General features: G+C 52.1%; 1 protein-coding gene across 2 annotated transcripts in view; it reads left to right on the forward strand.

Moving 5' to 3' along the window:
• Window positions 1-1,835: 1,835 nt before the first annotated feature.
• The window catches only part of DNMT1 (DNA methyltransferase 1), a 40,991-nt gene continuing 17,717 nt past the window's right edge, over window positions 1,836-25,109 (forward strand). Inside the window, exons 1-16 of one of the 2 annotated variants that reach the window (XM_046685947.1) lie at window positions 1,836-1,995; window positions 9,372-9,408; window positions 9,924-10,031; window positions 10,225-10,444; window positions 11,354-11,429; window positions 12,561-12,636; window positions 15,239-15,273; window positions 15,651-15,735; window positions 17,465-17,499; window positions 18,463-18,550; window positions 20,243-20,277; window positions 20,773-20,854; window positions 22,468-22,502; window positions 22,821-22,866; window positions 22,958-23,038; window positions 23,112-23,221. In XM_046685947.1, coding sequence (XP_046541903.1) covers window positions 1,916-1,995; window positions 9,372-9,408; window positions 9,924-10,031; window positions 10,225-10,444; window positions 11,354-11,429; window positions 12,561-12,636; window positions 15,239-15,273; window positions 15,651-15,735; window positions 17,465-17,499; window positions 18,463-18,550; window positions 20,243-20,277; window positions 20,773-20,854; window positions 22,468-22,502; window positions 22,821-22,866; window positions 22,958-23,038; window positions 23,112-23,221 — 1,229 coding nt within the window. In that variant the 5' untranslated portion in view covers window positions 1,836-1,915. Of the gene's footprint in view, window positions 1,996-9,371; window positions 9,409-9,923; window positions 10,032-10,224; window positions 10,445-11,353; window positions 11,430-12,560; window positions 12,637-15,238; window positions 15,274-15,650; window positions 15,736-17,464; window positions 17,500-18,462; window positions 18,551-20,242; window positions 20,278-20,772; window positions 20,855-22,467; window positions 22,503-22,820; window positions 22,867-22,957; window positions 23,039-23,111; window positions 23,222-25,109 lie in introns of those variants that run through there. The other variant, XM_046685948.1, reaches the window with a different exon arrangement.

Genomic DNA, 25,109 nt, shown 5'->3' on the forward strand with positions numbered 1-25,109 from the left:
TTTTTTTTTTTTTTTAAAGATTTTATTTTTTCCTTTTTCTCCCCAAAGCCCCCCGGTACATAGTTGTGTATTCTTCGTTGTGGGTTCTTCTAGTTGTGGCATGTGGGACGCTGCCTCAGCGTGGTCTGATGAGCAGTGCCATGTCCGCGCCCAGGATTCGAACTGACGAAACACTGGGCCGCCTGCAGCGGAGCGCGTGAACTTAACCACTCGGCCACGGGGCCAGCCCCTAATCCTCCTCTTTTTGCTGAGGAAGACTGGCCCTGAGCTCACATCGGTGCCCATCTTCTTCTACTTTATATGTGGGACCCCTACCACAGCATGGCTCACCAAGCTGTGCCATGTCCACACCTGGGATCCGAACCAGTGAACCCCGGGCCGCCAAAGTGGAACGTGTAAACTTAACCACTGCACCACTGGGCCAGCCCCTAGGTTTTCCTTTTTTAGGACTGACTAATTCCTTGCACATATACACCACATTTTCTTTATCCATTCATCTCTCTGATGGACATTTGGGTTGCTTCTGCCTCTTGGCTATTGTGAATAATGCTGCAATGAAGATGGGTGTGCAAATCTCTTTGAGATCCTGTTTCCAATTCTTTTGCATATATACCCAGAAGTGTGATTTCTAGATCATATAATGCTATTTTTAATTTTTTGAGGAACCTCCACTTTTCTCTAGCAGCTGCACCATTTTATATCCGCAACAGCGCACATGGGTCCTAATCACCACATTCTTGCCAACACTTATTTTGTTTTTTTATAGTAGCCATTATAATAGGCGTGAGCAGATAGCTCATTGTGGTTTGGATTTGCATTTCCCAGATGATTAGTTTTGCTGAACATCTTTTCATATGCTCGTTGGCCATTTGTGTATCTTCTTTGGGGAACTGTCTATGCAAATTATTTGCCCATTTTAAAAATCAGGTTATTTGCCTTTTTGTTGAGTTGTAGGAGTTCTCCATATATTCTGGATATTAACCCCTTATCAGATACATGGTTTGCAAATATTTTTCCCCCTTCTATAGGTTATCTTTCCACTTCAATTGCTTCCTTTGCTGCTGTGCAGAAGACTTAGTTTGTAGTCCCATTTGTCTGGTTTAGCTTTTGTTGCCTGTGCTTTTGGTGTCATATCCAAGAAATGACTGCCAGATGGAATGTTGTGAAGCTTTTCCACGTCTCCTTCTAGGAGGTCTGTAATTTCAGGTCTTACATTTAGGTCTTGAACCCATTTTGAGTTTTTGTATATGGCGTAACGTAAGGGTCCAGATTCACTCTTTTGCATGTAGATATTCTGTTTTCCCCACGTCATTTGTTCAAGAGACTATCCTTTCCCCAAGTTCTGGTGCTTTTTTAAACACACAGGATGTGGAAGTGGTCCGGGCCTCCCCACACGGTGAGACCCTTGGAGCAGCGTCCAGATTTTCTGGAGTAGGCAGTATTAGCCCCTTTTTACAGAGGAGGAAACTGAGGCTGGGTCCAAATGACCCGCCCAAGGTCGTTAAAGTGAGCAAAGAGGTGGAGGTGGAATTGGCAGTGACGATTTTCACTCAAAAGCCCACAGGCTGGAGTCCCGTGGGAACGCTCCCTGTTTTAGCCCCAGCCTGCTGGAAAGAATGAATGAATGAATGTCTCCGGCAAAGCTCTCAGCAACCGGCGGAGCTTGGACGAGCCCACTGCTCCGCGCGGGGGTGCGCGCCCGCCTCGCGCATGCGCAGGCGCTGCGCACGGCCCACTCCGCTCCATCGGCCCGCACATGGTACGGCCTCTCTCCGCATGGTACGTCCCGCCTTCCCCCACGCCCAGGCCGGGGTGGTACGCGCCGCCTCCGCTCGCCGCCCCTCCCCGTCGGTTTCCGCGCGCGCGAAAAGCCAGGGTTGCCCGTGCTGCCGCCGCCTCTGCTGCAGTTTCCAAGATGCCTGCCCGCACCGCCCCAGCCCGGGTGCCCGCGCTGGCCTCCCGGGCCTTCTCACTGCCCGACGATGTCCGCAGGCGGTAGGTGCCGCGGGGGGCCGCGAACTCGGGGGGGTGGCACGGCGCTGGGGGTGGGGGGGCTCGCTTCCCCTCCGGAGAGCCCGTGGCCGGCGCTGACAGACGGGCGCGCATGCGCGGCATGGCGCGGCGCGCGGCGGCAGTTGGCGCGGGCAGGGTGGCACTTCCGGTCGCGCGCGTCCCCGGCCGTTTGGCGCCAAAATGGGCCAAGGCCCCTCACGGCTCCCTGGTGCCTAGAAACTTGGGGTCTCGTCTGTCCTCAACGTAGAGCAGGCTTTGTGGTCGCCTCGGGGGTCCCCTCCCCGGAGCAGCCGCCGGCCCGGCTCCCGCCGCCAGCCTGGTCGCACAGGAAGTGGGCAGCCCGTGGTCTCGGGACACCCCTCGGCCCAGGCACTTCGGCCTCCACTTCCGGTGCCCAGCCCGCTGGGGGGTCGGGCCGGCCGGGTCCCCGGGGGGTTTCGGGGACCCCCGCGCAGCGCGTCCCCATGGCGGCCTGCAGGGACAGACGTCGCCGGTCGGGGCCCGGGCGCGGCCGGCTCAGGTCTGCGAGCCCCTCTTCCTCGGGGGGCTCCCGCCATCAGCTCAGCCTGCGGGGAGGCACGTTCTGGAAGGAGCCCTCCCCGCGCGACGCTGGGCTGGAGCCCGGGCGGCGTGCAGGCTGCACGGTCCGTCCTGGGAGGTCGGCGCCCGGGAGCCCTGGCCGCACCCCAGTGTGTGTGTTTCGGCGGGATCTGGGGCAGCGGATGACGTCGAGGCCGGTCCCCGCCATGCTGTGCCCAGGGGGCAGTGGCCGGACCCCTGGGCCCCGGCTTCTGTCCCCGAAGGGCACCCATTTCAGTCCTGGAAACCTGCACCCTTCGCTTGCAACGCTGATCACAGGAACCTGAAGCAAGCCTGACCCGCCAGCCGGCCTGGGGACCCCGGCTTGGCCATTTCCCCATGCTTCTTTCGCGTGGCCGCGCCAGGCCGGTTCCGTTTGGGGGTCTCGGAGGTGGAGGGGGTGTCTCTGTGTGTTTGGATCTCCCTGCCCGGTGTTGGAGGTCCCAGCCACTTAACCACAGCCAGAGGGGGTGTGTCCCACCGAAGAATCCCTGTCTGTGTCCCTCCGAAACAGAACATGAGTGAACATGGAAACGGAATCACGAAAGTCCCGCGCTTCATGTTAGACCCAGTACAGAAAGGCCGGGGTGCAGCCTTCTCTGCTCGGATGGGGAGCACTCTGTCCCCACTGTCAGGCTCCATGTGACTTTGAGCTAGAATTGCCTACCTGGGTGTGGAGTTGTGGATTTCCACTTTACACGGCGTGGTGGACCTTGAAATTGTCCGCTTATGTGACCCTCGATAGCTTTTCTTACATCCTGAGTTTCAGCATACAAAATACACACACAAACATGGCATTCGCCGCTCACTTAAAGTTAGATTTGTAACGGAGCTATAGCTCTTCTGGATCTACAAAAATTAGAGAAGTGGAATCTGTAATATGAGGTACCTAAGTCTAATAGAGAATTCTAGAAACAAAACTGAGGCCTGATCCTCATTTATGCATTTCCGTCACTTCTGCTAACTTGTGTTTATATGGCAGCTTCTTTTAGAACTTGAGTATAGTTCTGTTAAAGATAAAATGATACTAGAATTTTTTTTTTTTTTTTTTTTTGCTGAGGAAGATTCACCTGAGCTAACATCTGCTGCCAATCTTCCTCTTTTTTTATGGGAGTCGCTGCCACAGCATGGCTACCCACAGACGAGTGGTGTAGGTCTGTGCCCAGGAATTGAACCCGGGCTGTCAAAGAGAAGCGTGCCGGACTTAACCACTAGGCCACTGGGGCTGGCCCATTAGAAAGTATTTAACATTTGGATTTTTAAGTCTTTGGCTGCATTTTAGAAGTGTTGCATACCTAAGTCTTCTAAAAATCAGGCCTTGGAGGACAAGCCACATTTTTCCACTTGATTTTTTTCTCACTTCGTCTAAGCCACCATCATTTGTACAGAAAAGCAGGTCTTCCACTTGTCCTCCTACTGTCCTTGAGGTCTGCTTTCTGTAAGTGGAAACTGATTCTCTCACACAGAGTGTGGAATCCCCATCCACTTGCCTGACTCAGTCCTGCGCTCTTCTCAGAAGCCACGCAGGCCTTTTAGGTTCCAGAGGCCTGAGACCATGCAGAGCGACCAGTGTGAGGCTGGGTTCCTTCTACCCCTTCTCCAAGCTGACTACTGTCCACTCATCCGTAAAGCCGAGCTCAGAAGGACACTCCCCTCTCCCTGCAGTGAGAAGGGTGTTGAGATCGGTCAGGCACCCCGCCTGCTGCCTTCGCACCCGGAGTTGGTGAAGATTTGTGCCTCGTTCGTTGTATCTGCCGCTTGCTGTACAGTAGACTCCTGCTTGCGTGCTAGCCTTTCCCCTCTGACGAAGCCTGGATTTATGCACTGATTCTAGCAACTTCCTTTGTGCCACTCTGATTAGCCTTTGTAATTATGACAGCTCGCTTTCTTTCTTTTTTTTAAGAGTGGCTCTGAGCTAACATCTGTTGCGAATCTTCCTTTTCTTTTCCTCCCCAAAGCCGCAGTACATAGTTGTATATCCCACTTGTCAGTCCTTCTAGTTGTGTGTGGGATACCGCCACAACGTGGCTTGATGAGTGGGTGTGTAGGTCCGCGCTCAGGATCTGAACTGGTGAACCCCAGGTCGCCAAAGTAGAGTGTGTGAACTTAACCGCTCAGCCATGGGGCCGACCCCAACCACAGCTTTCTTATCTGCTGGTCATTCTGTGATTAGATGAAGCTGGCTCTTGAAGTTTTTAACTTGTTCCATGGCTTCTCCTGAGCAAGTGCTGTTGAATAGGGCAAAACCTACTTAGCTGTTCTAGATTCCCCCTGCTGCAGGATGCTGGAGGTCTAGACTCCTGGGGTTCAAGTCCCGCCCTCCCGCTTGCCAGCTGTGGGGCCCAGTTGTCTAAGCTCTTGGTGCTTTCTCTGTAGGATGGGGTGGAGGTGCCTGCTCCACCGGGGCGTCAGGGAGACGAGCCGGGCTGATAGGTGGAAGCGTGGGAAAGCAGCCGCTGGACTGTGTGTCGCGTGGTCGGCTGTGTATTTCATTTCCATAGAGGAGCGTCATTTAAAGTCCCGACATGCGGAGTGGGTGCTGAGGCAGATGTAACGTAGCGCTGCATGCCGTGTAGAAATGCGGTCTATGCCTCCTTATCAATCCAGCCTTCCTCTTTGCCTGGCTTCTTGCAGAATGGCCTACACCTGCTCTTTCTGCTGCCACCTTCGCTTGTGTGCCAGCTCTCCAGTCCTACTCTTGGTGAGGCATCCTTCTCTTGAGGGTCCACGTGGCTTTCTCTTTCATCTCTCGCATCTTGCTGCTTAGTTCTTTGTATCCTTGGCTTTTCCGATGCTGTGTACTACAAGGGAGCCTCTTTCTTTCCTGATCCCTCCCACCCACCCTGCTTCTTTTGTCCTTGGATTCTTATCTCTTCTAGAAGTCCAGGACTTCTACTTGGAGCAGTTGGGGTACCAGCTGGAAAGAGCTGTGTGACACCTCACTGGAGAGCCACTTTTTTTGGTGGGGGGGAAGATTAGCCCTGAGCTAACATCTGCCAATCCTTCTCTTTTTTTTTTTTTAAAGATTTTTTTTTTTCCTTTTTTCCCCCCAAAGCCCCCCCCCCCCCCCGGTACATAGTTGTATATTCTTCGTTGTGGTATGTGGGACGCCGCCTCAGCGTGGTTTGATGAGCCGTGTCATGTCCGCACCCAGGATTCGAACCAACGAAACACTGGGCCACCTGCAGTGGAGCGTGCGAACTTAACCACTCGGCCACGGGGCCAGCCCCACCAATCCTTCTCTTTTTGCTGAGGAAGCCTGGCCCTGAGCTAACATCTGTGCCCATCTTCCTCTACTTTATACACGGGACGCCCACCACAATATGGCATGCCAAGCAGTGCCATGTCCGCACCCAGGATCCGAACCGGCGAACCCCAGGCCGCTGAAGTGGAGCATGCGCACTTAACCGCTGTACCACTGGGCTGGCCCCTGGAGAGCCACTTCTGATTTCGAGCTGCTGGGTAGCCATCTAGATAGCTACTGTTCACTCAAACATTGCTCCTAAAACTCATGGCCCACGTACTCGCCTTTCTCCCCAGCACAAAGTTCTGAATTTCTGATACTGGATTTGCTTTCAATTATTGCCACACAAGTTACCGCAGTCTTAGTGGCTCAAGTAAAACAATGTATGTTGATTATCCTACACTTCTGTAGGTCAGAACTCGGGTATGGGTCTCGCTGGATTCAAATCGGTGTCGGTGGCTGTATTCCTTTCTGGCAGCTTGGGGCGGGGGGGACACGTGTTTCCGGCTCTTTCGGGTTGTTGGCAGAATTCATTGCCTTATGGTAAGACTGAGGTCCCTCTTCTCTTGCTGGCTCTAAGCGGAGGGCCATTCCTGGCGTCTGGAGGTGATAGCATCGCTCGGTTTCTGCCCCCTTCCTCCATCTCTACCGCCAGTCCTCACATTGCAGCTCTCTTGACTCATCTCTTGAAATGCAGCTGGAAAGTTCTCTGCTTTTAAGGGTTTAAGTGATTCGATTGGGCCCACCTGAATAAGGCAGGGTGCCCTCCCCATCTCAAGGGCTATAAGCTTAGACGCATCTGCAAAGTCCCTTTTTCCATGTAAGGGAACAATCACAGGTCTGGGGGGTCCATCATCCTGCCTCCCACTGATACCATCTCAGACGGCCCTACCCCAGCCACCCTGCAGCCGGTCTCGAGAGGCAGAGTTAACGGAGCCTGGCGACTTCTCGCGAGGTCTCCACGCCTGCTGCTAAACCACAGTTCAGACCCGCCTTTCTAGTTTACGGTGGCAGGGAGAGATGACAGAATATTATGTTACTCTGTCTAATCTACATTCTGTATTTCTCCCAGCTTAATTTTCCTAAAGCACAGCTCTCTGATCTTGGCTCCCACCTCCCCCATGACGTCCTCAGTCATTTGGTAACTCCAGAACCAAATCCGGGATTTTGAGTGTGGTGTTCCTGACCTCCCTCACATGGGCCCCCAGCCTCTCTCTGGAACTGCCTTTCCCACCCTGTCAGCCCAACTCCTGTGAGTCTCTTGGGTGAACCCTGAGCCGGCTCCCCCGCTGTGCTGCTTCTGTTCGGGCATCACCCTCTGTCACTTGCCACCGAGCTCGCCACTCCTCTGGACCCCTCCTTCCTGATGCCGCTATGCCCTTGCTTTTCGGAAGCCCTCAGGTTTGAACTGTATTTGCCTTAGTCCTTCATGGCTGTTGACATGTACGTCTCCCTTGTAAGACCACCGTCGGAGGGAAGCAGATGGAATGAATCGTGGGCTGCTGGGCTGGCAGGGAGCTAAGGTTTCTCTCTTTCCTAACGTCATTGCCGTTCTCTGGTGGCTGCTCTCCCTGGTCCTGCATGTGCATTTGTGGTCCTGGCTGTGAACGTAAAGCAGATGTCAGGTGGGCTCATCAGTTTTACTGGGAAGGGACCGACTTGCCAGTGAGGGCCCGGGCGCCAGGGAGGAGGGGCCCACCATTGACTAGCCTCCTTCCCGCCACGCCAGCCCCGGGCTCCGACCCTCCACTTTGGGGCCAAGTGGGTTAAATCCGGTCTTCACGGGGCAGGACCTTGTAGGTATTCTGAAGACTTCTTTATTTCTCTCTGCCTGGTAGAATATGCCAGTTCGTAGGAAAGATGGAAAGAGTTCAGACCCTCAGATCTCGGTTGTGCCCACATGTAGGAGTTATCAGCATTGTGAAAGGGGCACCTTGATGGACGTCAGTCCGTTGAGCGTTGTCCTTAACACCTGAGGTCCCCTTGGATCAAGGGGCTGTCCAGCTGGTCAGGGTGGGAGCTGTGAGCTACCCTGGTTTTGTGAGCAAGGGACTGACGGTCGGATGTGAGGGTCCCGCACACAGCAGCACCCGCGCCCCTCGCTGTGAGCGCCGGGTTCGATGCTGTGCCCGTTGAAGGCTCTCCCAGGACCCAGGTTACTTCGAGGGGAGAAGGACTGTTGCCTGGAAGGGGCTCCCTGTGCTTCTGGAAAGCTTGATTCAGAATCTTCCTGAGTCCAAGTTATAACTCTATAATCTGCAGTATGTGCTGCCATTGCATCTGCAGTCTGCTGAGCATCTCTTCTCCAGAAAGCCCTTTGCTGACCCCCCGAGTCCGGAGGCCCCTGCCTCACTGTGCCTGTGTCCAGTCACCCTGTTGCCTGGAGCAGGGCCTGGCATGCAGCCGGTGCCCATGGATATGGGTGGTGATCGAAGCTAGGAGTGGGGTCCACACACACTCGGAGCGGCCACTGACTGGCCTTGGTCCAGCGAAGCCTCGCATTCCTGGCTTTGCTGCTTACACTCGCCCTGTGGAGGGGCCAGCCGAGAAGAGCTGTCCGCGTCCTTTGGGCTAGTGATAACTGAGTTCCTAGTCTGTGGGTGCTGGGTGGGAGGGTTCCCAGATGGTGGGCCCGGTCCCTGTGCAGGGCGCTCCTGCTCCCTGATAGCCGCTCGCCCGGCTGGTCAGCCCTGTCCTCACCCGCTGCCCATGGTCAGCACCCAGGCTGGGAGCAACAGCCTCTCCCTCACCTCCTTGTCTCTGTGCCTTCTAGTCTCGTTCCTTGATTCTCTTTTCTCCCTTCCCCCGAAAGAGGCAAGACACTGGTCTTCAGTAATCAAATCAGACCATGATTTTCCAGCCCAACTCTTGACACTTCTGCGCTTCTGAACGATTAGGTACAAACATTCTGAAGGATGGACTCCTGGGGGAGGCGCCAGCCAACTTTTCTAACTCCATCCCTGTCCCCTGCGTGGGGGCAGCCCCTGCTGCCTCACGTGCCTTGACCCCCCATTTTGCGCATTCCTCAGTAGAATGGTGCCATCCCCCCACCTGGCCTTTGGGAGCATCACCTGTTCCCCTCAGCATCCTGGGGCCCTGGTCCCTTCCTTCTAGCCCCGGCCATGCGAGGCTGTGCCTTCTTACCGGCTCTCGGCAGATCTGACTGGAGGAAGACCACCTGTAGGTCTTAACTTGGGAAAGACCCCCACTGCGTGACCTGCTGCTTCTTCCCTAGGGCCTTTTCAAATAGTAGATATTGTTAGAGCGCTCCTCTGTCATCTCTCGCCATCATCAGAAAAACTGTCTCCAGAAAAGGGACTTCATTTAGATCACCAGTGGCTCCTTAATGTGTAGGCATTACAGTGGGCATTCTAGACCTGAGGGGGGCGGGGGGAGGAAAAAGCCACTGTATTTTTTTGCAGCACTCATATATGTTGAATTTACTTCCAAAGTTCTTTAAAACTGCTATAAATTCTTACAGTAAACAAAGTTGCTTAACGAGTGTTTTTCTTTCTCCCTGTTCTTTTTCCCCCAGGCTCAAAGATTTGGAAAGAGACAGTTTAACAGAAAAGGTAATCCCCACCTTAAAAAATTCTTTATGACAAAATGTGGCTACTTGGTAGATGCTTTGTGGCTCAGAAGTTTAAGTGGAGTCGGCTTTTTTTCCGTCAAGTTTTCAGGATAATTTGGATATCCTTATTTAATGTGTTGCGTTAACATGCTGCTAATAATATTAGTTGACTCCTGGTGACTCATTGACAAGTTGCCCAATCTGGGTTCCAAACCGTCAGTTCTGAACTGTCATTTGTCCTGGTCAGTTTTCAGAAGCACGGTGGTGTTCTAATATACCGTTAACTGTCTGTCTCACCTCTAATCTTGCCACTTGTCACCGCCCTGGAGCCAGTGTGATGTGATCTTAATGGAAACATCAGAAGCGTGTCTTGTGTATATTGTTTTTCTTGGCCAAGTCAGCATAGCCTGCCACTCAGTCGTTGTTACATGACCAGTCAGCTTAATTACTCGTGTATTAGTCCATTATTGATAGCTTGGGAATTTGGGGCCGTCTGAACCTTTATCCCTCCCTTAGGAGTGCGTGAAGGAGAAATTGAATCTCTTGTATGAATTTCTGCAAACAGAAATCAAGAATCAGTTATGTGACTTGGAAACCAAATTACACAAAGAAGAATTATCAGAGGTGAGTCAGTTTGCTGCATCCCAGCATCTAGAAAACGTCCCCCCCGGGTGCCGTAGCTGTGCCCGGGGCGGGGCAGAAGGACCCCCGCTCTCCCGTTACCTGATAGCGTTAAAGGAAGTGCGTGTGTCCGCTGATTCTGTCGCTGCCACTGGTTGACATTCATTGCTACTGAAATTATCCTTTCCCGCTGTAGGAGGGCTACCTGGCTAAAGTCACATCCCTTTTAAATAAAGATTTGTCCTCGGAGAACGGAGCGCCTGCTTTCAGCCGGGAAGTGAATGGCTGTCTAGGCAACGGGAGCCAGGCAAGGGGTGAGGACCGCCGAGTGTCAATGGCAGAGGAAAACAAGTCCCCCAAACTTGTTTCCAAACTTGGCACGCCCCGGAGGAGCAGGGGGGATGGAGAGCCGAAGGGTAAGCGCCCTTGTCTTGCTTTACTTTGATGGGGGGCCGGGACTGCATCGGGGGCTGTCGGACTCGGGGCCGTAGGTCCCCGGGCAGCGCCTCCTGGTTTGTTTCTTGTGGACGTTCCCAACCAGAAAGTGCTGCATACTTCCTAGCTAGCTTCGATGTGCTCTTTGCTAGATTTTGTCTGTGACCAAATATGGAACATTCGATTCCAAAACGTGGCTCAATTTATAAGATATGACAGGAGCTATTAATACTTATTACTTACGTCTAAGTTACACGCCTATTTAAGCTCAACGCTTTTTTTTTTTGAGGGAGATTAGCCCTGAGCTAACATCTGCTGCCAATCCTCTTCTTTTTGCTGAGGAAGACTGGCCCTGAGCTAACATCCGTGCCCATCTACCTCCACTTTATATGTGGGACGCCTACCACAGCATGGCTTGCCAAGCAGTGCCATGTCCACACCTGGGATCCGAACCCGTGAACCCCAGGCCACCGAAGCGGAATGTGTGCACTTAACCGCTGTGCCACCGGGCCGGCCCCCTCAACACTTATGCTTAGACTCCTTCCTAATTTGTAGTCAAAGTGACTCTTCTGGAATCTTTAAAAACAAAAGAGCACGGACTTGAGCTCCCGTCCGATTCTTGGCCACTTCAGCTTTTGATGATCGATATTGGGGCGGTTCCCTTGTCTGGGTCAGGGGTTGGCCCCTCAATAAGAGCTCATGTAGAATGGCCCAGCACTGGCAGGTGCTGAGTGATGAAGATGGTTCTTGGTTAGACGAGGAAGGGAAGAGGTTTAGTTCTCGGAAGCTGGTTCTCTGCACTGGCTCGGTAATGCTGGAGAGCCGCACCTTTGCTGTGAACTTTTTAATTCATAGTGGCTTTTTTTCTTGTTTCTTTTCTCTTTAAACAGCCGAAGTCTCGTCTAGCCCCAGGATTACAAGGCAAACAACCAGGCAGACCACCATCACGTCTCATTTCGCACGGGGGTCAGTATGTAAAGCAGTGCCAGCCGCCTTTTCTACAGGCCAGCTGTTTTCGGTAAAACGTGTGGAATTAGTAGGATGTAATTTAGCAATTCCGCCTTCCACATGGCATAGTTTTCATCTTGCAGTTTTGTTCGTTAGACATTCATGAACAGTATTTCTGAAAACCTCATCTGTTTTTACTCTTGTTGTAAAGGAAACTTGAAATATACACGAAAGTAGCAAGGATAGTAACATGAGCCCCTAAGTACCCATCACTGGGTGTCAGCAGTTAACGGCCCCTGGCCATCACTTCGTCTATACCCTGTGTCCTCCAACTGGATTATTCCAAATGAGTCACAACTCCATATGACCCCCAACTGGATTACTTTGAAACAAATCCCAGCCATGCATCTTATCCATAAACATTTCAGTACATTTCTAGATGAAGAGGTCTCTTTCTCTCTTTGACAACTTTATTATTCGTATTTTGCTATAATTAACATTTAGCAGTCTTAAAAAAAGCATAACTGTCACACTATTTTCATGCCTTATAAAGTAATAATTCCTTACTTTCAAGTATGGCAGTCTTCGCATTTCCCCACGTGTAGGAAATAAACTATGTTTGGCTGATTTGTTCCTTAAGGCTTTCCGGTTATAGATTCCTTTTTCTTTTCCTGCCATTTATTTGAAGAAACTGGGTCAATTCTCCAGTAGAGTTTCTAGCTCTGGCTGACTGCATCCTTGTGGTAGACGCGTTTCCTTGTCTCCCGTTTCCTGTAACCTGGTTTTGGGGTCTAGAGGCTTGATGAGCTTTTTTTTTTTGAGAGTTATTCATAGATGGTTCTGTAACCTTCCATCAGAGGCATGTGATGTCTCTTAGTGATACCAGCAACTGTCGCTCAACATCTAGGTCCACGATTTCTTAGGGTTCGTAAAAGGGTGATATTCTAAACCTGTCGCTCAAAGAAACTGAGCTGGAAGGCTCTTTCCCCATCCTGGCAATGAGAGCTTGTCCTCCATGGGAAGAGGGCGTCCAGCCCTGCGTCTGTCCTCGAGAGGGTGCTTTTGGCAGGGACGAGTGTGAGTCCTTTCGCGTCCGCTGGGGGTGTGGGGACTGGCCGAGCTAACGGTTGGCTTTACGGTGTGTCACAGCCCTGCCAAACGGAAACCCGAGGAAGAGCTGGAGAGGGCGAAAGCGGACAATTCTGTGGATGAGGAGAAAGACCAGGTAGGGCTGGCGTTCTCAGGCTGCTTCACTTCCCTCACTTTGGTACGCCCACTGATAGTCGCGGCTTCACACTTGGCCTGTCTAAAGGGACTCGAAGGGATGAGAAGGAGTTAGAACGTATCCTGGACCCAGGGCAGGACGAGCTACATCACGCTTAGACCCGAGGGCCCGCAGGTCCCTGCCTCTCGGGTCACTGGGCTGCCAGGATCACTGAATCGGCTTGACGTCCTGTTGGAGGACACACTAATTCTCATATCACTTTATTCTTGGAAACTGGACATGACTGTTGATGTCTTTATTCAGATAGCTGTAGTTAGGTTTAGTCAGACTACCCACTCAAGTGGGAAATTGAGGCACAGGTTGTCCAAGTCACATGGCCACATCCCTTGCCTCTAGGAAAAAGCATTGCAGGTGAAAACAAGCAGCCCTTAGAATATCAACTACTCCGGTTTTTACAAACGCACCAGTTTTAACCAGATCTCCTAAATGTGTCAATGTAAAAAGACCTACTGCAAGGCATGTAGTAGTGACACTGACAAAAGTGAATGACAAAGAAAGAATACTCAGGGCAGCAAGGCAGAAGAAAATAACCTACAAAGGAACCCCCATCAGGCTTTCAGTGGATTTCTCTGCAGGAACCTTATAGGCTAGGAGAGAGTGGAATGACATATTCAAATCTTTGAAGGACAAAAACTTTCAGCCAAGGATACTCTATCCAGTGAAAATATCCTTCAGATATGATGGAGAAATAAAAACTCTCCCAGACAAACATAAGCTAAGGGAGTTCGTAGCCATGAGACCCCCCCGCCCTTGCAAGAAATCCTCAAGAAGGCCTCATACCTGAGGGGAGAAAAAAAAAGGGGGTTACAAAGCATGGAGTAAGGAGATAAATAGGTAGGCAGAATCAGAAAATTGCTGCTGTACCCCTGAGCAGGTGAGCAATTACTGAAGCATAGCATTAGCGATATGGGAAGGAAAACACCAAAAACAAAGATAATCTTGTCATTTTAACCGCAAACTCACAACACAAGATGGAACAAGATGTGACAAAAACAACTTACGAGGGGAAGAGAAAGGGAACTGAATCGGTTTAGTCTAAGGAAATGAGAGACCTTCGTAAATGGGACTGTCTTATCCACAAGATTTTGCATACGAACCTCATGGTAACCACTCAGCAAAAAAGCAGAACAGAGACACAAATAATAAATAAGGAGAAAAGAAATGCACCAGTTTTCTAGCTGTCCTTGCACGCAAACCTTTTGGAGGCCTTACACAGCCTTTCAGCTGGCTTCTAAAGAGACGCACTGAGCACTGTGTCCCCAGCAGGAAGCCCTGTCACTGGCAGCTTGTGGGGGCCCTCGGGGGCTTCAGGGATGAACACTTGTAAAAACACTTGATTCCAAGAGGCTAGAGCAAGACTCAGGGCGCCAACCCAGTGTGGGCAGATGGTGTCGGTCGAATCAGTGGTAATATGGAGAATCCGACTCCAGTCCGTTTAAACCTGTGAGAATTTACTGTGTTTTAAAAACAGGTATTACATGCATTTGGTAAAACTTTCAAATAGGGCAAAAGGCTCTCCCTCCCTCTTCCCCCAAACCTCCACTTTGCCTTTCTAGAGGCAAGCATGTACCAGTTCCTTCTGTGTTGTTTCCGATTACATATGTGTGTGTGTATTACTGTAGTTTCAGTATAAATCTATATCGGCCAGGCTTCTCCAGGGAAATGGAACCAATAGATGTCTGTATAGATGAGGTTAATTTTAAGTAACTGCCGCATGCACTTATGAGGCTGGCAAGTCTGAAATCTGCAGGAGGCCCAGAGAAGAGCTGATGAAGCTCAGGTCCCAAGGCAGGCTGGACGCAGAATTGCTGTATATCCGCACACATTCAGATCTTTCTGTATGTATATTCCATATAATATAGTGCGGGGAGGTTCTGCGTACCTTACCCACCTCCCCAGGGGTGACATCTCACAAAGCTGCGACACAGTAACAAAATCAGGAAACTGCCGTTGGCACGGTCCACAGACTTTATTCAGGTTTTGCCAGTTTCCACGTGTGCATGTAGATAGGCAGTGTAGGCAGTGGCTTCTTGTAACCTCCACGTCAGACGAGACACATATGTGCCTCCGCACCACCCTAGCTTTATCCCTTTTAAATGTATGGATGCGGGCCTCCTGGAGAGGGCAGGTGGCGTGACCTTAGGGAACTAGTGAACGTGGGCGTTCATCCGAGAAGAGCTGGTGCCTCATTTAGCTTGTTGGCGTCACTTCCTGATGTGGATCCCTAATGACTGGCTTTTTCTCATATTACGGAATTCCTGCCATGGGGTGGAAGACCTTCGATTCTTTCGTGTCATATCACTAGACAGTTTTGGATGTCGACACCCGCTGGGTCACCACCTGGACCCCCTTCATTTTGAGGGTGGAGGGACATCAGTGCCACACTGACCGTTGCCCGGGTCTTCTCCTCCACACCCAGACCCCACCCCCGTTTTCAACCAGATCACATATGTTTATTTAATGCTTTGTCTCATGCTTTGGTTTTGATCTTCTTTTGAAATGAACATTCTTGTCTTTCTCTTCCTCCCTTGTCTCCACACAGGAGGAAAAGAGACGTCGAGTTACATCCAGAGAACCGTAAGAATAATTCATACACCTTTCTGTTCTGTGCAGTGTGGAATCTTGATTACTGAAATGATTTTTCTGAAAGTTTTTAAAAGGGAGAACTTCAGAGTGAGTTGCCATGGCGACCATAGCTAGCTTAAGGATGCTGAGTCTAGGGTCAGATTATTAGCGTTTTGGTTCAGGGGAAATTCTTGCAAAGAATGTGTTGAGGGCACCTGGCGGTTGTTATCAGAGCCCGATCTAAGGTTGTATTAAGTGTTAAGGATGTGCCTTTCAGGGCTTCTGAGGTGGAGGTTGCTTTCTGGGGTGGGAGGGAGGACCTTCTGAAGACAGTTTGCAGGAAGGAGTGTGTGAGAGTCACCCTGGGTGTGTGTTCTTTCGCTTGACAGAGTTGCTAGACCGCTCCCAGCAGAAGAACCGGACAGAGTAAGACCGGGAACACACACGGAAGAGGAGGAAGAAAGAGAGGACAGAGTAAGGCCTGCTCACCCCCGACTTGGTCACCTCTCCCTTAGTCTCCTAGAGCCCCTGATTAGTTCTAGGAAGGGGGTCGGGGTGGGGAGAGTGCAGGAACAGAATGACTTTCCCTCATGATCAAAATGACCTTGACTTTGGCTAAAACACTTTTCAAACTCATTTATCTGGTGGTCCTCTACGTGGAAGGTGGGTCACAGGGCCGTGGCGATGGAAAGTCCATCCGTGGCGGGCCTGGGGGTCAGGGGACCTTTGCTCCTTCATCAGCCAGTCACAGAGCTTCAGTCCGTGCCCTGCCTGCCTGCCTCTCGCTCATGAGGTTTCTGTGAAGATCTCATTTTCAAACGCGTGAGGTGCTGAAATGCTGGAGTATCAGTGGGATATAAAGCTGCCTTCTTAGCTTTGAGACCAGACCAGTTCTGTCCCAGACCTCCAGCTCCTTTGTAAAGTCAGAAATTTCTGTGCAGTACGAATGTACCCCCAGTCCCCTTGGAGATGGAGTGCGAGACGGAACGGGGTCCACTCCCGGAGGCTTCGCCATTAGACAGCACTGCCCCTGGCACAAAGGGCCAGCCCTGGGCCGTCGCAGGTGGAGGAGCAGTATCAGGTCCCGTTTGGGTTTTGTTTCATGGTGAGACGTTGATTAGAAGTTTCTTACAAACTCGAGTGGACGACGCGTGCCGTCCCTGGGAGCCTGTTAAGGGCCGAGGGCCCGTTGTTCTGCCTGAATGGGGGTCAGCTAAGATGTGTGATAATTCCTGCACCATTTGGTACTTAACTCGAGTCTTTAATTGACACCTTCCCTGCCCTGATACTAGTTCAAATTAGACAGCCGTTCCCGGCAGGACAGGTGTGCTTTTAACGGGCAGTTCTGGTGGGGCCAGCTCAGCCACCCTCCAGAGAACGAGTTTTGGGCAAGATGGTGATCCCGTGCCTGCGGTCAGGTTCCCAGGATCTCTTCTTATGGTGGGAAGGTCTGCAGTGCATTTCTTTTCTTGTCATCACTGACCTTTGTGGCCTCTTTACAAAACGTGTTGAATCTGAGGTGGAATTCGCTTGGAGCGGTCCTCTGGGGAGGTGTGTGTAGCTTTTTAAGCTCAGGCTCAACATGAGGCATTGTTCGTGTTTGAGATGGAGCTCTTGTTCAGATTGAGTTATCCTACTTCATTCCTTTTATTATAGATTCCTACTTTTTTTTTTTTTTGGTGAGGAAGATTTGCTCTCAGTAACATCTGTTGCCAATCTTCCTCTTTTTTTTGCTTGAGGAAGATCAACCCCAAGCCAACATCTGTGCCAGTCTTCCTCTGTTTTGTACGTGGGGCACCACCACAGCATGGTCTGACAAGTGGTATAGGTCCACACCCAGGGTCTGAACCCGGGCCGCCGAAGTAGAGCACGCTCGACCCAACCACCACACCACGGGGCCGGCCCCTGTAGATTCCTACTTCTGATAGAAAGTTATTATCTGTGAGGTTGTCACCACTTACCATGACAGGTAATAGAGAGATTTATAGAGAAAATACTTAAACTGCTGGATCCGTCCTCTAAGAGCTTAATTTCCTGCCTGTTTACCCCATGCACAAAAAATGTGCTGTCTTGAAGGTAGACAGTTTTCACTCCCACCGACTAGACTGCAGGATCAGTTTAGATATTTCATTTCGTAGAACACTTTAGTAGAAAGATCAGGACCAAATGGAGAAAAATTAACCATCTTTTTTCCCTCACTTAGGAAGAAAAGAGAGTCAGAAGTCAAACCAAAGAACCGTAAGTATAGTTAACATGCCTTATTCTTTATATTGTGAAACCTAATTGCTAAAATAAGTGTTCTGGTGAGAATAATGGACTGCCCAGACCATTAGGTACACTAATTGTACGTGGAGTGTGTGAGTGAATTCCGTTTGTGGAAGGGCAGACCGCCACAGTGAAGGCTCAGAGGTCAGCCTTGACCCCAGGCTCTTCCTCGGTGGTGGTCATCCAGCAACCGGTTTGTCAGGCATTGGCTAAAGGGTATTGAATGAGCAGCTTTGTTACCCATAGCTGTGAAAATGCTGTCTAACAAACAGCCCCAAAGCTTAGTGGCTTAAGACAGCCAGCATTTATCAAGCTCACGAGTCTGCAGCTCGGTGGCTATCAGCTGATCTTGCCCAGGCTTGTGGGGGACCACAGGGCTGACCCGATTCTGCCCCGTGACTCGGCCCGCCTCGGCATGCTCTCATGGCAGTGGCAGAGCGTGAGCACAGAAGTGAAAGGCACTTTCTCAACTCTGACATCAACTGGCTGAAGCAAATGTTGACTAGGCCTGAGGTGGGGTGGGCGAACACCTGACCTGGGTGCCAGGGCCCTGGCCTTGTACATGCGTGCGGCTGTCCACGGTCGCTGATGCTGACCCCACATCAGACCAGCGCTCCCGAGCCCACACAGGGCCAGGCCCTCGCCAGCCTCCACCGCAGGCAGGGTTCCCAGCAGGTTACAGAGATTCAGCGGAGTCCCGTTGTCTGTTTTTTGTTTTAAACCACCGGCATCTCATCAACGTTCGTATGAAGCATTGATGGCGTTTCTGGAGCAGTAAATGCCTTTGGGTTTCCCCAGTGAAGACCTGCGCTTCAGACAGGACAGGCACTCCATGCTCTGACTCTGGGGAGGTGACTGGAAGGCCTCCCTGAGGCCGCTTGAGATGGTACGGGCTCCCTGAGCTGACCGGGGTGTGTGCCTTGTTTTGTGCGACAGGACCCCTAAACAGAAGCCTAAGGAGGAGCCGGACAGAGAAGCCAGGCCGGGGGCGCAGGCCGAGGTGGATGAAGGCGGAGAAGAGAGAGTAAAGACTGAATCTTTGTTCCTTGACTCTGTTCTCGTGTTCCCATTTGGTTGGGAGAAGCGGGGCGGGGCGGGGCTCTGGGTTCCAGTCTGGCCTCCCGTCCCCATGGGGTGACTCTGGGCAAGTTACCTAATCCCCCTGGGGCAGGGGTGGTGGTTGGTGGTTGTCACTGCATGTCAGTGCCTGTCACACGGTGAGCGTTCAGCGTCTTTATCCATAACGGCGGAGCAGGCCTGTGGGGGCCTTGACTAAGATGTGTGTGGAACCAGCTTCTCTTGAACCCTCTCCCCTGAGGCCTGCTGTGTGTCAGCCCAGCCCTGTGTGTCAGCTTCGTCAATCTCCCAAGTTCTAGTCTCGCACCCCTGCCCCCGCCGGCCTCCCCACTTGAGCAAAGTGAACACGTTTAAACCCATAGCGTTAAACACTGGGCCGTGGACAGTCCTCTGCGAAAGTACAGGACGGCAAGGTTATCTGCGGGCTGTCCTGAGCCCTGGGGGAGGGGACTTGTCTGCTGGGGGCTGCAGCACAAGAGTGTCAGGCTCTTTAAGCAGATTGGTCCCTGTCTGACTAGGAAGGCGGGACAGGGTCATCCCAGGATGCTCTCGGTGGCTTCCTGCCTGAGATCTCGAGACGGGAACCAGGGCCACAGACTTGCTGGGTCCTGAGCATTCTCACCTCACTTCCAACCTGGTTGGTGATAGGAAGAGAATGGACGCCTATGGCAAGTGACCCTTTGGGGTCGCCTCTAGCCTTCTCTGATGTCTTACTGTCTTTCGCCTCTTCTGTCCAGATGCTGGTTCCCTTACTGTCAGCACTTGCCTGGATCCTTCAGGTCTAGAGAGAGCTCAGTGGTGGTCTCGGACCACCCACTCTCCTCACGCAGAAACCCGCGGGAGTTTGGGGTCACACAGCCAGCACTTTTGTGTCACGGTAGAAAGGGATGGAAGGATCAAACTTCGGACCTTCTCTAATATCATTAGCTCTCCTGTTTTAATAAATCCATTCATAGATTTGTTGCTTATGAAGATGAGCTAAACAAGTGTATCAGGAAGGTATTTTTTACACACAGGCTCAGAAGGTTCTAGATCGTCCATCTATAACAAGTGTTGGTGATTGAGTTGGAAATTCCTGCTTCTGTTTTCTCCTTTCTCATCCTAGAGTCTTAAGTTTGAGGCCCCCTCCTTGCTACCCCAATGCCTGTCTGACATCTTCACGCCTGACCCGATAGGCATTTTGGCTGACATAAGCAAAATGGCTGGAATATTCCCTTTTAAGCTGGGCTATCCTGGCACAGGGATTGGCAGACTACGGCCCACAGGCCAAATCTGGCCCTCCGCCTGCTTTTGTAAATAAAGTTTTATTGGAACACAGCCATGCCTCTTCATTTCCGTGTTGTCTCTGGCTGCTTTTGTGCGACAATGCCGACTTTAGCTGTGACACAGACCACGTGGCTTGCAAATCCAAAAATGTTTTCTGGCCCTCTACAGAAGCAGTTTGTCACCTCTTGTTTGTAGCGGTAGGGAGCCGAGTTAAAAATTTGAAGCCTCGTCCCTGCCCTGTAGATCTGCCCAGATTTCTGTTCTCCGCTTCCACAGCCGCGATCGTTAGCTGAGACCTTGCTGTTGGGTCCTGCGCTTTCTCAGAAACTAATCTCTCCCCCTTTATTTCTCCACCCGCACTTCCCCATCCCAGGATGAAAAGAGGCACAGAAGTCAGCCCAAAGATCTGTAAGTGGTTAAAACGCCTGTGCTTTTGTGCTATGCTTTGGGTGATTTTAATTGCTGAAATGACTGTTCTAGAAACCTGTGACGACACAGGTGTACAGGGAGTGGCTGGTGCCATTGGAAGGCTGGGTCACTTCGGGCAGGGATGGATTAGAACTCCAACTGGGCCCCATCTTACCCTTACCCTCGGCCACCTTGGCCACACTCCTGTCACTGCACGGTCCCCTGTGTCCCTTAGCTCCCAGCCCCTCAGGCCCCACGTCTGAGGTCACGTGGGGCACGTGAAGGCCTCGTTTTGGGATTGCGAGTCAGCAGCGTGCCTTTAGAGCCACCGGGACAAGGGGGCTTTCTTCTTGGGGTGGGAAGAAAGGATCTGTTCCCCAGGTCTGTTCCGAACATTTTGCTTTTCTGTAGGGAGGTGTTCATTTCTCGTTTGAGTTGGCAGCATAGCTTGTTTTTTCTGAGCTGATATTTGGCATACATTTGTGTACCCCACAGAGCTGCCAAACGGAGGCCTGAAGAAAAAGAACCCGAGAGAGTAAAACCACAGGTTTCTGATGAGAAAGATGAGGATGAAAAGGTAAGCCCTTGTTTGCAAAGCGATTTTTTTCTTTAACTAACTATCACGGAAACATTCAAACCACTCAAAAGTAGGCAGAACAGGGTGCAGACCCTTACGGTCTCGTCGTCAGCCTTCACCTATCTACTTGTGGCCAAGCCTGTGACTGTTGAGCCCCCCATTCTCCTCAGCCTCCCTCACCCTGGATGATGTTAAGCAAATCCCAGACATATTACTGGAATACTTGTAAGGTTACCTGTAAAAGGAAAGGACTTTTTTTTCTTTTTTTTTTTTTTTTGAGGAAGATTAGCCCTGAGCTAACTACTGCCAATCCGCCTCTTTTTGCTGAGGAAGCCTGGCCCTGAGCTAACATCCGTGCCCGTCTTCCTCCACTTTATATGTGGGATGCCTACCACAGCATGGCTTGCCAAGCGGTGCCATGTCTGCACCCGGGATCCGAACAGGCAAACCCCAGGCTGTCGAGAAGCGGAATGTGTGAATGTAACCACTGCACCACCGGGCTGGCCCCAGGGCTTTCTTTTTAAATATCATAAGACCATCATCATAACACAGCTAGTGCGTCAAGATCTAGTCTGTGTTCACATTTCCCTACTTGTCCCCATTGTCTGTTTTTGTTCAGTTTATTTGTTTGAATCCGCGCCCACATGAGGCCTATGAGTTCAGCTGGTGTTTGTCCTCAGTGTCTCATCTATAGTTTTGCTTTTCTCCCCTTGCAGCTTGTGGAAGGAACCGGCTCATCTGTGCAGTTTCCAGATTCTGTGTTTTGCCGTTTATACCCCTGTTGTGTTTCACACCTTCCAGCGCAGTCTCCTGCAGACTGGCAGTTAGGGCCCGAGGCTTGACCAGCTGTGGGGCTTCTGTTTTCTAGAGTCCTTTGAGCTGTGCCGTGGGCCTCGTGTTGCACCCGCCAGCAGGCACAGCTGTCTCTGTATGGTGTCAAGCTTGGTTGCGGGGCTCAGGTGCTCTCGGCCTGACCCATCTCTTATAAAGCCCCCTCAGCTTTTCACCTGATGTTGTTATAGCGGTCATTATCCATTATTTCTCTAGGAGTTGCAAAGTGATCATAGTCCTGTTCTGTCATTCCTTCATTTACTCCAGAACAAGAGATATTTCCCCTTATGTTATTCTCTGTGGGCTGCCATAACAAACTCCCACAGTCGTGCACGAACTTAACCACTTGGCCACAGGGCCGGCCCCTCAGGAGTCTTTTAAGGAAGTCTTTGGTTATCAGAATTTTTTTTTTTCCCTGAGGAAGATTCGCCCTGAGCCACCTTCTGTGCCAATCATCCTCTATTTTGTATGTGGGTTGCCGCCACAGCATGGCTGCCAATGAGTGGTGTAGGTCCATGCCTGGGAACTGAACCTGGGCGGCTAAAGCGGAGCGCACTGAACTTAACTACTCACTAGGCCCCGGGCTTGGCCCCTCTGAGTTTTGATTGTAAGACTTTAGATGCTGGTGATGGCTCAGATCTCACAGGTTCTTCGTCTGCCTTCCTCCCTCCCTCTGACTAGGTTTTGTGATAACCACGGATACAAAATTCTGAACTCTGAAGCGTTATCCAGATGTAAGATACTTTTTCACTTTTCACTCCTCTTTTGTTTTCTCCATTTAGGAGGAGAAGAGACGCAAAACTACATCCAAAGAACCGTAAGAACCTGTTTTTGTCTTTCTGCAAAGTGGATCATAATGTTAAAATGATTGTTCTAGAAAGAAGAGGCGCTGTTAGTGAGTTGCTGGAGCAGCCTTAGCTCTGAATCTGGTTGGGTCTGTGAGCACAGGGCCACGACGCCCCAATTCTGCCATGTGAGGCAGGTCCCCTCCACGTGGCAAAGAGACTCTGGGGACTTGGCCCCTTGCCCCTTACGTGACAGCCTGTGCTCACCTGTGTCGGGTAGATTAGGTGTAACTGATGGTAGGTTCTGGTATGTTCTGAAATGATTAAAAAACCTTGTGCTTTGTTTCCAGAATGGAGAAAAAAATGGCTCGAACCAAAACAGTGCTGTCCTCCAAGGTAAACGCGTGTCTGGGGGTCACACGGCGTGCGGCGCTCGCGGGCCTGCGGGGGCCGGCCCTCTGAGTGCTGGTGTGTTCATGCCCCGCAGATCCACCCTCCGAGGTGCGTTCAGTGCGGCCAGTACCTGGACGACGCGGAACTGAAATACGAGCAGCACGCCCCTGACGCGGTACGGTCCGCCCCCTCCTCAGCCTTGTCCTTCCTGTCCCCCGTGCCTCCGCTTGACGCCCGCTGTCTCTCAGGTGGATGAGATCCAGCTGCTGACGAACGAGAGGCTGTCCATCTTCGACGCCAACGAGTCCGGCTTTGAGAGTTACGAGGCGCTCCCCCAGCACAAGCTGACATGCTTCAGGTAACTGCCGCGCTGTTGCCTGATGGGAACAGGGCCCTGCCCAAGGCCACCCCTTCCTGACGTCCTAGTGGACATCGTTTGCCCCTAACCGGCAGCATTTCTTCAGCTGCCACCACTCCACTAAAAGCCACAGCGGGTTGAGATGGAGGAGAGCTTTGCCGGGATTTGTATGTTTCTTGTTAAACCCGTACGTGCTAACGCGACAGTCAGGCCACATCCTGGTGGTGCGTCATTCACCTGAGGGCCAGCTGTGTGCTGGGTGCTGCCCTACGTCCCCGCTTTCGTGGAGGCAGAAAAAGTTATGCCTGTCAGGGAGGAGCAGCCTTGACAAATGTAAAAGCACCGTGAGCAGAGTGGGCGGGAGGAAGTGGTTGTGCTGAGAATGGAGGGAGCTAAGCTGAGGAAAGACCTCGGTGGCCTAAGAGAACAAGCCGAGGGTGTCGCTAGGGAAAGACATCCCAGGTGGAGGGAACAGCAAGTCCGGAGGCTCAGAGGTGGGTGGGTGTGGCTGTGGAAGACCAGCTGATGAGGCTGCTGCGGCTGGTGTAGAGAGAGCAGGGGGCGAGTGTAGGGGGCGTGGACAGGGAGCAGGGGCCGGGCGGGGGCTGGATCCTCCAGGGCTGTGCGGGCTGTGGCAGTGACTCTAGAGCCTTCTGTGAGTGAGGTCTGGCGTCTGGACCAGGCGAGCCCTGGAGGGAGCACTGTCCCCGTGCCCTTCGGCCCCTCCCTCGGTCCCGCTGGGGCTGTGCGTGCTCTCAGGCTTCGCTGTGTTTCACTGGGGGAAATGGCTTGGCTCTGGGCCTTGGCACGTGCTCCTCCTCTCCCTGGAGAAGTGGCTGGCAGGGCGGGTGGTAGCTCAGGTGAGGTCGCTGCTGGGCAGGCTGGGGGCTCTCATGCCCTCAGTGTGTTTGCTCTGCAGCGTTCACCACTGTGGTTAGGGCAGGTGGCATCTCCCACTTGTCACCATCAGGACCCTGATCCGTACTGGGATGCTATCCAGCTACCAGCGATCCCCAGAGCCTGGCCCTAACCTCTGTCCCCTGGTGGCGCAAGTGAACCGGGCCATGGTGACGTTGCTGACGGTCACATCCTCCTGCCTCCGTGGGGTGTTCTCGGGGCGAGAGGACTGGGAGCCGGCGCTGGGCTGCTGTAGTCAGGAATGTCAGGGCGGGGGGCTCTGGGCTTCCTCCCCGAGGACAGGGTCTGCTGTGGACTCGTTCCTGTAGGGCAGGAAGGTGGCAGTAAGGACACACTTCCCAGAAATGATGTGCCTTTTAGTGTCAGGCCATTGGAGCCGGACCCCCCAGGTTGTCTAGAGACTGTTTACCTCTGGTACTTGGGCTAAAGTGGCGGCTGGAAACAAGTCCATCCTGTGAACCCGCAGCTCCCACCGCTTCCCGGGACCTAGAGCTTCTCCCTGATGTCACCTCTCCTGAGAGCCCGAGGGCAGCCCGTCGGGCTGGGCACGGGAGCCTCTGCTTCTGGGGGGCTGCTGTATGCTGCCCTCCCTTCATACGTGTCCGTCATTCCCACACGACTTCAAGTCCTGAGGGCAGGGCTGTGACCCATGTCTGCCACACCTGGCATGTAGTAAGGAGCGCAACGCGAGGCAGTCATGTTTTCATTTTTAAAAAAATCTCCTGAAGCTGCAAGATAAAGATTCCTGGATTCCAAGGGTGGGGGTGTCAGGAGACCTGCACAGATCCCCTGTGGCCTACCTGGGGACCCTGAGAGACCGCATGGCCCCTCTGGTCTGGGAGGGTGGGCCTTGAGGCCAGCATGAGCAGGTCCATAAGCAGAACCCTCGATTCGTGTTCTTCTTAAGTTCTGTGTCCCGCGTAATGAGGACCATCCTCCGAAATGTCAAGGAGCGTCTCTGGGCAGTGGG

The sequence above is a fragment of the Equus quagga genome, chromosome 14 (genome assembly GCF_021613505.1).
Source record: "Equus quagga isolate Etosha38 chromosome 14, UCLA_HA_Equagga_1.0, whole genome shotgun sequence".
Classification (NCBI taxonomy): Eukaryota; Metazoa; Chordata; class Mammalia; order Perissodactyla; family Equidae; genus Equus; species Equus quagga.